Source organism: Podarcis erhardii, assembly GCF_964252035.2.
Source record: "Podarcis erhardii genome assembly, chromosome: 11".
In the NCBI taxonomy this organism is placed as follows: domain Eukaryota; kingdom Metazoa; phylum Chordata; class Lepidosauria; order Squamata; family Lacertidae; genus Podarcis; species Podarcis erhardii.
Window position 1 is genome coordinate 16,723,485 of NC_138501.1, and position 12,663 is coordinate 16,736,147.

Genomic DNA, 12,663 nt, shown 5'->3' on the forward strand with positions numbered 1-12,663 from the left:
TATTAAACTGTGCTTTGGCCATGATCTACCTCTCATATTAAAGCCATCAATATAGCAAAAATCTCAAGAATCTCAACAGGTAAAAGTTTGATTCTGACCACACGCCACATTAGTTTTTAAACAGTATGAGACCATTCGATAAAAATCCAGGCTAAAAAACCAGGCAGAGGACCTTCTTGGTAGTGGCACCCGCCCAATGGAATGCCCTCCCAACAGATGTCAAGGAGATAAACAGCTATATGACAGTCAGAAGACATCTGATGACAGCCCTGTATAAGAAAGTTTTGAATCTTTGATGTTTGACTTTGCTTTTATATTTTGTTGGAAGCCGCCCAGGGTGGCTGGGGCAACACAGTCATATGGGCGGGGTACAAACAAGAAAGTTATTATTACCTTTACCTATTATTATTATAATTTGAACTTTGACCCATTTGTTTTGATGTCTACAAATGTTAAAATTTCGTTCATCTTGTATTCAAAGGACTGTGTAAAAAGCTGTAGGTGCTGTTCCAATATAATGACAAATAGGGGCTTTAGGATTATAGCCTCAGAAGATGTGAATTAATCCCCTATGTCAACAGCTGGATATGAATTAATATGGGTGTGGTGTGGCACGTAGTATCTTCTCTCCATCAGCAGAGCAGAGTGCCACTGGCAAGGTTCTACCAGCAACAGCCATGATGAAACGCCCTGAAACAGGAAGTGTGGAGATAGGATGCTGGAGGCTTCAAGGAGTCCCTGGAGGCCAAGTCCCATGGAGCCAATCATGGGGGCAACCTCAGCTACATCAGTCTTGATAGGGGAAAAAAAGAGAAATCCAACTTCTTGTCTGGCTGCTGGAGCTGGCAGGGCTTCAGCTGCAGTAGAGGATCTGCAGCTCTAGTTTCATGATAGGATTGCTCTCTTAAACCCAGCACTTGGAAGTATTTTACAATTAATATAACAAGATGGATGTTGAGGGTAAATTGTCCCTGAAGAACCTAGAACACTGTTTCCCAAACTTGGGTCTCCAGCTTGGGTCCCATCATCCCTAAGCTAGCAAGACCAGTGGTCAGAAATGATTGGAACTGTAGTCCAAAAACAGCTGGAGACCCAAGTTTGGGAAACACTGGCTGAGAATGGGCACAACCTAGTCAAATCCACAGATGATTTCTAACTACGGATGGGAAACTTTTGACCTTCCAGATGTTGCTGACCCATAGTTCTCATCAATCTCAGCCAGTGTGCCCAATGATAAGGGATAATAGAGTTGCAGTACTGTATCATCAGGATCAGGCTTCCTCAACCTCGGCTCTCCAGATGTTTAGAGACTACAATTCCCATCATCCCTGACCACTGGTCCTGCTAGCTAGGGATCATGGGATTTGTAGGCCAAAAAAACATCTGGAGGGCTGGGGTTAAGGAAGCCTGATCTAGAGGGCCACAGGTTACCCATTCCAGCTACAGACATTACTTTCTGTTACAGCATGCCACCCTGCATACGTTTATACAGTGGTACCTCGGGTTACATATGCTTCAGGTTACATATGCTTCAGGTTACAGACTCCGCTAACCCAGAAATAGTACCCCGGGTTAAGAACTTTGCTTCAGGATGAGAACAGAAATTGTATGGCAGTGGCAGGCCCCATTAGCTAAAGTGGTGCTTCAGGTTAAAAACAGACCTCCGGAATGAATTAAGTACTTTACCCGAGGTACCACTGTACTGTGCAAACACTATAACCTTCAATGTAAATATTGTCTTGCAAAGTCATTAAGTAGTTTTTAAACCGGGCTTACTTTTACTGCACCAATAAGGCGAACATAGTCACTGAGCAACTCAGAGAACACATAGAAGTCAGCAAAAGCTTGTTCTTGATGCAGCTGATCAATTTTTTCTTCAACTTCAGCAAGCTGAGACAAAGCTCTTGATAAAGCAGTGTGGTCTTCTGAGTTCCCTAGCATGGCAGCACTTTTAGCAAAGGCAGCTGTGTTGGCTGAAAGTTCTGAAACAAGAATCCGTCTAGAGTTGATGTCAGCTGTCACAATGTGAGTCACAAAATGCAAGTCATTTAAATGCTACTTTGCATACAATGGCATTTTGGTGTACAGAGATAGAACAATTGGCTTGAGGGCGAAAGCTCAACAAAGCAAAAAAGAAAGCTTGCTTCAAAGCAATTCAGCTTAATAGAAATTAACATTCATAAACTTTGCTGTGTACTAGAAGGTAGTTTTGACAAAAGAAAGGATTTCTGTCTTCAACAGTTGTTAAAGAAGTCAATTTTTTAAAAAACCTGCCTCTTTCTGCAAGTCTGTGACCTCATATAATTGGCATTGTGTAAAATGTCATAGTCTTTAAGAATAAGCACACTTAAAATGATATCTAATACAAAAATTTAGTTAAAACTTTGCCTTAAAAAAACAGGTTAACCTATTTCTCATTGCAAGAAGAAAGTGGGGAGAGATATCTTGCTAGAAATCAAACACTTGAGAGGTGACCTATTGTGTCATTTATACCGCAGCATGTAAACACAACTTATACCTGCCAGACACCATGCACATTTATGCACAATGCAACTTGTGCGATGCAATTAAGTCTACAGTGGTGCCTCGCAATACGAAAAGAATCCGTTCTGCGATTCTCTTCGTCTAGCGGTTTTTTCGTCTTGCGAAGCAAGCCCATTGACAGCTTAGCGGATTAGCGCTATTAGCGGTCTAGCGGCTTTTAGCGGTCAGCTGTTAAGTGGCTTATCAGTGGAACAGCTGATAAGCGGCTTAGCGGCTTAGGAAAGGGGGGGGGAGCGAAAAAAACTGGTGGGAACTCGCAAGATTTTTTCGTCTTGTGAAGCAACCCCATAGAGAAATTCGTTTAGCGAAGCGCCTCCAAAACGGAAAACCCTTTCGTCTAGCTGGTTTTCCGTCTTGCGAGGCGTTCGTCTTGCGGGGCACCACTGTACTGACTTTAAGTTAGCCCAATGCTTAACTCTGATAGAAATCCATTTAGTTGCAAACTGGTATGTTTGTGTTTTATAAACCTATAGGGTTTATATCCAACCAAGTTAAACTCAGATTTGAGCCACTGAAATGTATGGACTTTGATTCAATGCATCTACTCTGATTGCGACTAACGTATCGCCCATAAATGAGCATGCATTGTTCAGGAAATGTGAATTAGGCAATGAAAAAAGCATAAATAAGTTATTTTGTTAGTTAAATGGACTCCAGTGTGTAAGCTTCCTTAAATCCCCTAAATTATGGTGTGTAAGCTTCCCTAAATTCTAGAGTGACTTTTTTTTTTAAAGGTAAACTGAGCATGGTTCCACATGTGTTATTTTGAAAGAAAACACTGTTGGGCTTATGAGACTGGGAAACATATTTGCACTGGGCCTTTATATCATTTGTTTCAGATAAGAAAACAGGTGGGCTGCAGCGGGAAAAGGAGACTGAATCCAGAAGCAAGTACCCATTACTTCCTAAAGTAACTAGCTTAGAATTGTGCCACCCCCCGACCTATAATCCCTTCCCCTCTCGTCCCTATAATTCAGTTCCCTCTTGCCACATCACATCAGCCTCACATAGTTCATAGCCTTGTTTCTCCATCTACTGCTTCAACCATTACAAGAGAGTTCAGTTTCGGCACACTAGAAAAGATTGTGCCAGTTCATGGTCCTACGGTTAGTATATAAACCCTGGAACAGCTTGAGACTAGCTTACATGAGAAACCGCCTTCCCTCATATATACTGTCCTGAACTTTAACTCTTTAAACACATTTCGTGTGTCTGCGCCTCGGTTGTGGAACTATTAAGCAAGCACCGTTGGGGTTTTGTTCCAGATGCCTGCTTCAAACTCTTCAGTTTACAGAGGCCAACAGCTCAACCTTTGGTTATTCTATAAGTTGAACTATATGTTTGTACTGGTTTATTAATGTGTTATGTATATTACCTAAATACTTTGCTTATTGTGCAGCATAAGCTGATAAATAAGTCACAAGTAAAGGAAAAAAACGCTCCGTTTTAACCAGGCTTTCGGTTGATTTGATGGACATCCTATGCCCTTTTAAAATGTGGGTTTTTTTCAAGGTGAGGGAAGTTATTGGGTTGTTGTTTTTATTTTGATTACCGTATTTTTCGCCCTATAGGACGCACTTTTTCTCCTCCCAAAAGGAAGGGGAAATGTGTGTGCATCCTATGGGGCGAATGCAGGCTTTCGCTGAAGCCTGGAGAGCGAGGGGGGTCGGTGCGCACCGACTCCTCTCGCTCTCCAGGCTTCAGGAAGCTATCCGTTAGCCGTGGGAGAGCCACACGGCTCTCCCACGGCTAGTGGAGAGCTTGCCTGCACCCAGAAGCTTGGGGCGCGCTGAGCTCCGCGCACCCCAAGTTTCGGGATTAGCGCAGCGCTCCGCTAGCCTTGGGAGAGCCGTGCGAAGTTGCGCGGCTTTCCCAAGTCTAGCGGAGACCTTGTCGGCACCCAGAAGCTTGGGGCGCGCTGAACTCCGCACGCCCCAAGCTTCGGGATTAGGCAGAGCACCTGGGGGGGGGGGATAATTTCGCCCCCTTTATTTCCCCCCAAAAAAGTAGGTGCGTCCTATGGGCCGGTGCGTCTTATGGGGCGAAAAATACGGTATATATTTTGTGGTTTTATATTCTGATTTTCTTCTGTGAACTGCCCTGAGACCTCCGTGTATATGGAGCGGTCTATAAGTTCAATAAATAATAACAACAATAATTCCTTGGATAACTGTACTACTAAAACACCAGTCTGAATAATATGGAGAATTATTTTAAAGAAGTATTTTGTACAGGTTCCTGCTTCAGTGCACTAAGAAGGGTTAGGTGTTCCTAAAATCGCAGGCAGATCAGCTGTAACCAGATACTGTGCAGGTGTGCCTCATTGACTACAAGAAAAAAGATTCCACCTAAACATTAGGAGGAACTTCCTGACAGTGAGAGCTGTTCGACAGTGGAATTTGCTGCCAAGGAGTGTGGTGGAGTCTCCTTCTTTGGAGGTCTTTAAGCAGAGGCTTGACGACCATATGTCAGGAGTACTCTGATGGCGTTTCCTGCTTGGCAGGGGGTTGGACTCGATGGCCCTTGTGGTCTCTTCCAACTCTATGATTCTATGATTATGCATCTAGGTATACTAATCTGGTAGCAAATTTCACTGAAAAGTCTTGTGTTACTATGCAAAACATTCAGGAGTTGGACAAGATACTTACTATATCTGGGGAGGAAGAAAATAATGTATGTGCTATAATGAATTCATACTACAGTACATGCAGATACAAAACAGTTCTCTAGTCTGAAGTAAGAAAACTTGGAACATCTGGTGTGATGCAAAGGCTACAATTGCCATGTTGTCCACTCCCCAGTTTACATCTTTCTGCTTGAATCATTGGCTGTGGGCGTAAGAACCTGCTAAGTTCCCTCCTGTTTTAAAAATATATATGGGGTTAGGATTATTGCTGAAAGACCCTATTATCTTTTGTATGAGAGGTATTGTACACTTTGTGTCTCTCTGTATTTAGCTTCTGGTGCTGAAAAAATTTATTATTAATCAGGAAATGTTTGACAAGAAACTGATTCAGCAAGGGCTCACTTTGTGAAAACCTGAATAAAACAGCTACCTTTTCTATGACAGACCAAGGCTTCTACGCTACCGTGAAGTTTCCGGAGCTGCTGATCCAAATTTTCAAATTGTTGCTGCTTTTCTTCAAACCACTGGCAAGAAGTGAAATTCAGCCATTACAAATTACGTTACCATTGCAAAATACAACCCACCCCCCAAAAAACACCACAACCCCACCCCCCAGCAGGAAACAAATTAACTGGGTCCAAACATGGTAGCCAACTGATTCAGTTGAGAACCCAAGCCAATAAGTAAATTAATATCCCATTTTCTACTCCTACGGTCTTAAAATGCAACTGTTGAGGCTCATTAATTCATCTCATTATTCAAGTCGAAAAATCAGCTCTTACTGCATCCGATTCATTCATCTTGATCGTCATTTTGTTGACAGCGTCGGCAGCCTTGTTCACCATCCTCAATATTCCTGCTCCACTCAGAGCCTGAGTGTTAACTGCTCTCGGCAGCTGGAATTGAATGACAAATAAGGGCAAACAAACCGGTTAAAAGGCTGGAGGTTTAACTGGGCACCAAAGGGACTGAAAAGGATGTAGTGTTTTCTTCCCCCTCGTACATTTCAATATAGTGGAACCTAATTTCTTAAATTTACTACTTTTACATTCTCGGAGGAAAACTTAAAAAAATAGACTTTCAATTTGCTTTTCTCCTGCACCTTTACATTTAGATGGAACACAGAGACCATTTGTCAAAAGTTGTTACAATGCCGCCAAGTGCCTTAACTGGTCACCTGTATACCAACCGCAGCAGCTGCTTTTAAGGCTGCTCTGCTGCTGTTTCTAAGTTACAGGTGCAGCAACAATCTGTGTCAAAATGCTTCATAGAAAACACTGCGTCTATCTTGCTATACAAATATAAAAGTTCCTCAAAGATAATGAACTGCTATCTATACTTTCCTGAAAACACACGCAAATATTAGGCCATAGCATTCTTTTCACTAACTGTTGTAGCCCAGAAATATGGCGAAGCACTTCCTTCAAATCCCACCCCGCAAAGGTCGCTACAGGACTACAAAGATCCTCTGCCTATAGGTGCATTATCAAGTGAGTACCAATTAAAGGACTTATGCCTACTACTGGCAACCTTACAAAAACCTTTGCCACACATTGAGATTTAAGGGTTTAGCTATGCTCTTCTGCCAATTATATGTTTGTTGCAGATGTGGTGGTCGGTGAGTAAGTTTTGGAAAGCTACAAGTGATTGATGCACAAGGGACACAGGAATTAACATGGTCCTATCTGTAGGAAGCGAAAGCTGCAGCTTTTGAAATAGGTCAAATTTAAACTTGTTAGCCCTAATGCATGCTTTCTCCCCCCCAGGATACGCTCAAACTGTAGTTTTTAAAAGTAGTTGCGAAATTCTAACATTTTACCAATATAAACAAACTGGTATGCAAAAAAAGGTTATTGAAGTATCTGATACAGTATAACATTCTCAGAGTTGGGTGGATTTTAAGAGAGATTTCCACTTGAACATGAAAGGTGCCAGATTGACAGCACTGGTGACTGAAGTCCTCTATCCATGAACTAATTACTACATAGCAGACCGCAAAACTTTTATATGGTTGTGGTAGAAGGATCAAGTCTATTTAGCTTCCATGTCCCAAGCTAGTGAGTTTTGAGATAATTCCCCTATTTTACAGAGAGATCAATCAAGTTAAATCTCATAAGCCAGAGCGAATTGATGCTCTCGCTTGCCTTGCACTAGATCAAATGTCTGGTGACTTAATTTTTTTGTAGCTTGAAGTCATTCAATTCCTATTTTGAGGGCACAACTGAAATTTATGAACTGGAGGACAAGATTTCCATTTATGATGAGAATGTTTCTTTTGTGCAAAGCATCATTGTAGGTTGAAAGAAAAATAGGATAATTTAAATACCTCAGAACTTTCCAAGAACTGCCTTAAATCAGGATCCTGTAACAAGGTTGGGTGTTTTACTGTTCGCTGTAGATACCTATGGTTTTAAAAATTAGATAACATTTAATGTTCCTGACAATACTGAAAAATGTTTGCCATGCACAGAAAGCATGCCGGCAGCAGTGCCATTCTTCAGCAGGCAGACAATGTGCTTTAAGTGTGCATTAAGATGGTTACCTCTAAACTTTAGAGGATAGTTCAGTTTCAATGCCCCTTCAATCCTTTGCCTCTCTGCGGAGACTACCAACTAAGGATGAGCATTTGCCTAAAATATCAAGTTTGCCAGCAAGCAATTAATAGATGCAAATAGCCTGCCTGCTTCCCACCCATCTGCCCCCCAACAAAAGGTCAGAGCACTGAACAGGAAAGAGAAGGATGATTTAAGCAATGTCATGTTCATAGTATTGTGTATCTATATGACTTGAAAACTAACACTGTAAGCCAGGTTTGCGCAACACAGAATGCACAACAGGAGCATGCAAAATAGCTTTCTTCCTCTAAGTAACATTATCTTTGAATATCAACTCTTAAGTCATCCAGTGTTCCTGGAAATGACATGATAGGAGCTGCAACAGGAAGAATTCTGCCTTTTCAGAGTTAAAAGTGATTTAGCTTGGCATCCACAGAAGTCAGTTTCAGAAGCTTCAGAAGACCCTCTCCATGCCATTCTTCATAAAGCACAACCTAAATGTTAACGTTGATTATTATCAGTGCGTCTATTTGCCATTCTTTTGGTTCATTTGTAGGAATACGAAGAAGAAATGTAAAATGCTTTTATAAATAAGTAAGAGTGGGTAGTCAGAAAAAAGGCTTACTTAGGAAAGATTGTCTATATTTTTTGGCCAAAAACATAGATCCCCAGTCTCTGAAATCAGAGGATACCCCAAAAGTGAGGGCATTAGTTCCGACCCCATTTCATTTAACCAACACAAGGCAGATAACTTCAAAGGCAAACACCAAAATGGGCTGTAGACTTTCAGTGAGTTCTTTGAGAGTGTTCCGCTCACCAGGACTAACCCGATTTGTACATTGTACTGCTCAGGACTCTCAAGAGCTCAGGGGCAATTTAGATTGGTTTGGGGGCAGGCTTCCTCAACCTCGGCCCTCCAGATGTTTTTGGCCTACAACTCCCATGAGCTCTAGCTAGCAGGACCAGTGTTCAGGGATGATGGGAATTGTAGTCTCAAAAACATCTGGAGGGCCGAGGTTGAGAAAGCCTGGTTTGGGGGAATGAAGGGTCACACATTCTTGCGAATTGAATTAAAACTCTTCTCACTAGCACAAACCAAAGCCACCTTTTCTGTTCGCATGAAAGCCAAGGACAGTCAGTCTAGTCTGTTCTGTCCAGGAAGCCTATACTGTCTCCTGCTACACTTAAGCCCTCCTCCTCAAGATCCTCAACAAGAAGCAAGATGCAGGAGTTTGGCTCCCCATCTCCCTTGGTGAATCTATGCTTGTCCCATCCACTAAATTGTATTTTCATTTCCAAGAACGCATTAACCAATCTTTGGCTGCTGCTCGTGGCTAGCAAGGAGAGAGCTTAAATGTCAAGCCTGGGCACAGCCACCATGCCACACCAAACCTTGACTTAGCATGGGACAAAATGTGGGGTCCTCTCCAGAAGCCCACACATTGGCTTACTGTGTCGTGCAAACCAGGCTATTACATCCTTTTTATGATAGGGCAGGCACAGCTGCATATTATATATACACAAGAGTCTTTGCCATTGGTGCTTTGATATCTAGTAGCCTGTTTGGCTTTAATACCTTCCACAGCAGCTCTGCATACTTTTCCTACTAAGGTGATCAAGATTCTGAACAGGGCACAGGGGAATTTTATATCATTAAAACAGGGAAATGCAACATTTGTTCAATCCCGCCCCATGGAGAAGTTGTATTTCACCATCCTTCTAAATGACTGTTTAGGACATAAAAGATGCTTCCTGCGGCAGAACAGTCCAGTCAAGTAGATTTCTATGATTACAGAATTGTAGGAGTGGAAGGTACTGAAAATTATTCAGATTACCATCCCAACTATGAGTTGATTCCTCAATGGCAACTAAATCAGGGGACCATAAAATATAACATATGAAAAAAAATCAATTTCTGCCATCAAAACATGGGTTTTATTTTTATATGTAAGCCACCTTGAGTCCTCTAAGGGGAAAGGGTAGGATATAAATAAATATATAAATAATGATACATACATACATGACATGACATGGTTAATTTACATACTCTAGCTTAGAAGTGCAGTTTGCTTGTGAGAATGGTGAGGACAGTGATATTAAAAACCCATTTACGGAAAGCAAAAAGGGCAAATTTGATCAATGGATAAACATTGCAGCTCCTCACATAGCAGAAAACAAATGCAGGAAGATGCCAGCCATTGTGTTACAGGTATATTAACTGCAAAATGATTCCAAGTTTTCACATAGTTACGGCAAGTGACCAAAAAGGAGCCCTACAGACATAGCCTGGTTTTCCAAATAGTAGGAAAATTGCACCTTGGGTTGTTGTTGTTTTTTTGGGGGGGGAAGGACAGGGATGGAGGTACAGTGCCTCTGAACATTAATAGCTTTCGTCCACAACAGGATGTGGGTGGCGCTGTGAGTTAAACCACAGAGCCTAGGACTTGCTGATCAGAAGGTCGGCAGTTCAAATCCCATTGCTCGGTCCCTGCTCCTGCCAACCTAGCAGTTCGAAAGCATGTCAAAGTACAAGTAGATAAATAGGGAAGCGGGAAGGTAAACGGTGTTTCTGTGTGCTGCTCTGGTTTGCCAGAAGCGGCTTAGTCATGCTGGCCACATGACCTGGAAGCTGTATGCCGGCTCCCTCAGCCAATAAAGCGAGATGAGCACTGCAACCCCAGAGTCGGTCACAACTGGACCTAATGGTCAGGGGTCCCTTTACCTTTACAACAGGACCAGGTATGTGAGAATTCTTCAGATACAGAAGAGTGCCAACCCACTTCTTCCTTTGCAGGAAAACGCCAAACTTTATGATCTTATGGACTCCAAAATTCCATAAGATGCATCATCACAGTAACATTAAACAATAACTTTTAATGAGAATCCCAATAGAATTGCCTGCTATGGAGGATTAGACCTGAAACAATTGAAAAGCTGAATGGACACGTCTTCCTTAGGAGTAAAACAGTTACATTGGTGAACTCCCCATACATAAAAAGGACAGTCCCAGAATGCTTGGAAGCCTTGGAAGGCAAGAAGCTGCCATTAAACAACTGATACACAAGAAAATGTTTACACATTGCATTTTTTCATTCACTGCAGTGAAAAAATGGTCTACTAGCATGAGGGAATGATGTACCAAGCTTTTAAAGAAGTTATTGCATGTACCCATGGCCTATACTTGGAGCACTCCTATGAAAAGTAGTTAGCGTACTAGAAGTCTATCCAATAAAATCTAAATCGAGATTTCTCTGGCTACCTTGTCTATCACCTGAAGAATATTACATTTCTAAATGTTCACAGCAGCATTTGGAAGCTTTAATTTTAGCATGTGTCTCTTAAAATTTACATATTACATATTACATACCCATAGATTCCCACTTAATTTTGCCCCTATTTGTTACACAAACAGTACAGTTTCATAAACTGTTGTATGAAAAATAAACATGTGTAGCTTCTGTTACACCTAATGCATTTTATACAATTGGGTCTATGGAGACTTGAAACACCTAAGCTTTAGGCAACACAGGATGAGGATCCCACTTTAGTAAGTATTTGTTTATTAGCTGAAAGTATAAATTACCTTTCTAGTGCCGCTCTTCTTTTTTCTACGAATTCTGTAGATGACGAATCTTCCTTGCCTACTTTTACCTTAGTCATGCCTTTGAAGAAAGACAAAAGATTTTACACTTTGATGTAGCTCATTAACTGAACTTTATGACTTATTTCTCAGTCACAAAAGGTAAATGAAACCATTAAAAGTTACCCCCAAAAAATACATTTTAAAAGCTGCTGTGAGTTTGCCATCACATCAGTAAAAACCAGTCCATGGTTTACCATTTATCTATCTCATGTTAAAACCTTCACAATTTTGCCCAAGTCCATTCCACTGACAGACAGCAACTATTGGATGCCACCCTGCATTAGCAAATATATGCAGTTTTACATTTCCTAAAGAACGTGGCATATAGACTTCACTCAGGCAGTTCTTCAGATCACCTTCCAGATTAATCTTGATTGCATTAAAAAAAATGGAGGGGATTATGACTGAGGATATAAGATGTAGTGAATATTTGTTTGAGTTTGGAAAAGTCCAGGGCCATTCATAACATCACTAAAAGGTGCTTTTCTATTGTAGGCAAGAAGGAGGTCCTGAAACAAAATGCTGTGATAGATCTAACACTTTAGCAGGAGCGCTCCTGTTAAGAGTTCCAGCCTTTCCTTTCCTCTTGGATACCTTAAGCTGTTAAGAGGCTCAAACAAACCAATCTATTCTCCCTCCATTGCTTTTCTTTTCCAACTGACACCAGTAACTCTTGGTGAAGAATGAACATGATCAGTCATTGGGCTGTGTTGGGAAGGGTTAATGCTTTCAAATTTCTTATTACTTTATTATTTATTAAATTTGTATACCACCCCCTTCACCCAAAGATCACAGGGTGGTTCACAACAGAAACATACAAAAAAAAAAAAAAAAAAAAAGAGAGAGAGAGAACATAATATACTAAATAAATAAATAAATCAGAATTAGATTCCTACATAAAGAAAAGACTACGCTGATGACAAGAGGTGCTTAAGAAGACCTCTTAGGGACTGGAAGGACATCTTAAAGAAATTTAGAAATGTAGCCAACAGGATGCACACCAATTTATGCCGGATACAAACACAATCTTGAGATTCCCCTGAGTACTCCTAGTACCTCTCTCTTGTTTCCTAGTGGCCTTGTTCAGAGCTCAGTAGCGCAAAAGACTCTTAATCTCAGGGTCACGGGTTCAAGCCTGAGATTGTGCAAAAGATTCCTGCATTGCAGGGGTTTGGACTCGATGACCCTTGTGGTCCTTTTCAATTCTACGATTCTATTTGCAAACGACTACTGTTGACTCAGAAGCACTAAGTCCACTATTAGATGGAACAATGCCCTTGATTTATTTTATTCAT

General features: G+C 41.3%; 1 protein-coding gene across 2 annotated transcripts in view; it reads right to left on the reverse strand.

Annotated features, from left to right (window-relative positions):
• SNX2 (sorting nexin 2) overlaps window positions 1-12,663 on the reverse strand; it is a 30,065-nt gene that overhangs the window by 7,221 nt on the left and 10,181 nt on the right. For both annotated transcript variants that reach the window (XM_081880504.1, XM_081880503.1), the window contains exons 7-11: window positions 11,309-11,387; window positions 7,497-7,572; window positions 5,953-6,066; window positions 5,601-5,694; window positions 1,777-1,982 (exon numbers count right to left, since the gene is read on the reverse strand). In XM_081880504.1, coding sequence (XP_081736630.1) covers window positions 1,777-1,982; window positions 5,601-5,694; window positions 5,953-6,066; window positions 7,497-7,572; window positions 11,309-11,387 — 569 coding nt within the window. The remainder of the gene's footprint in view (window positions 1-1,776; window positions 1,983-5,600; window positions 5,695-5,952; window positions 6,067-7,496; window positions 7,573-11,308; window positions 11,388-12,663) is intronic.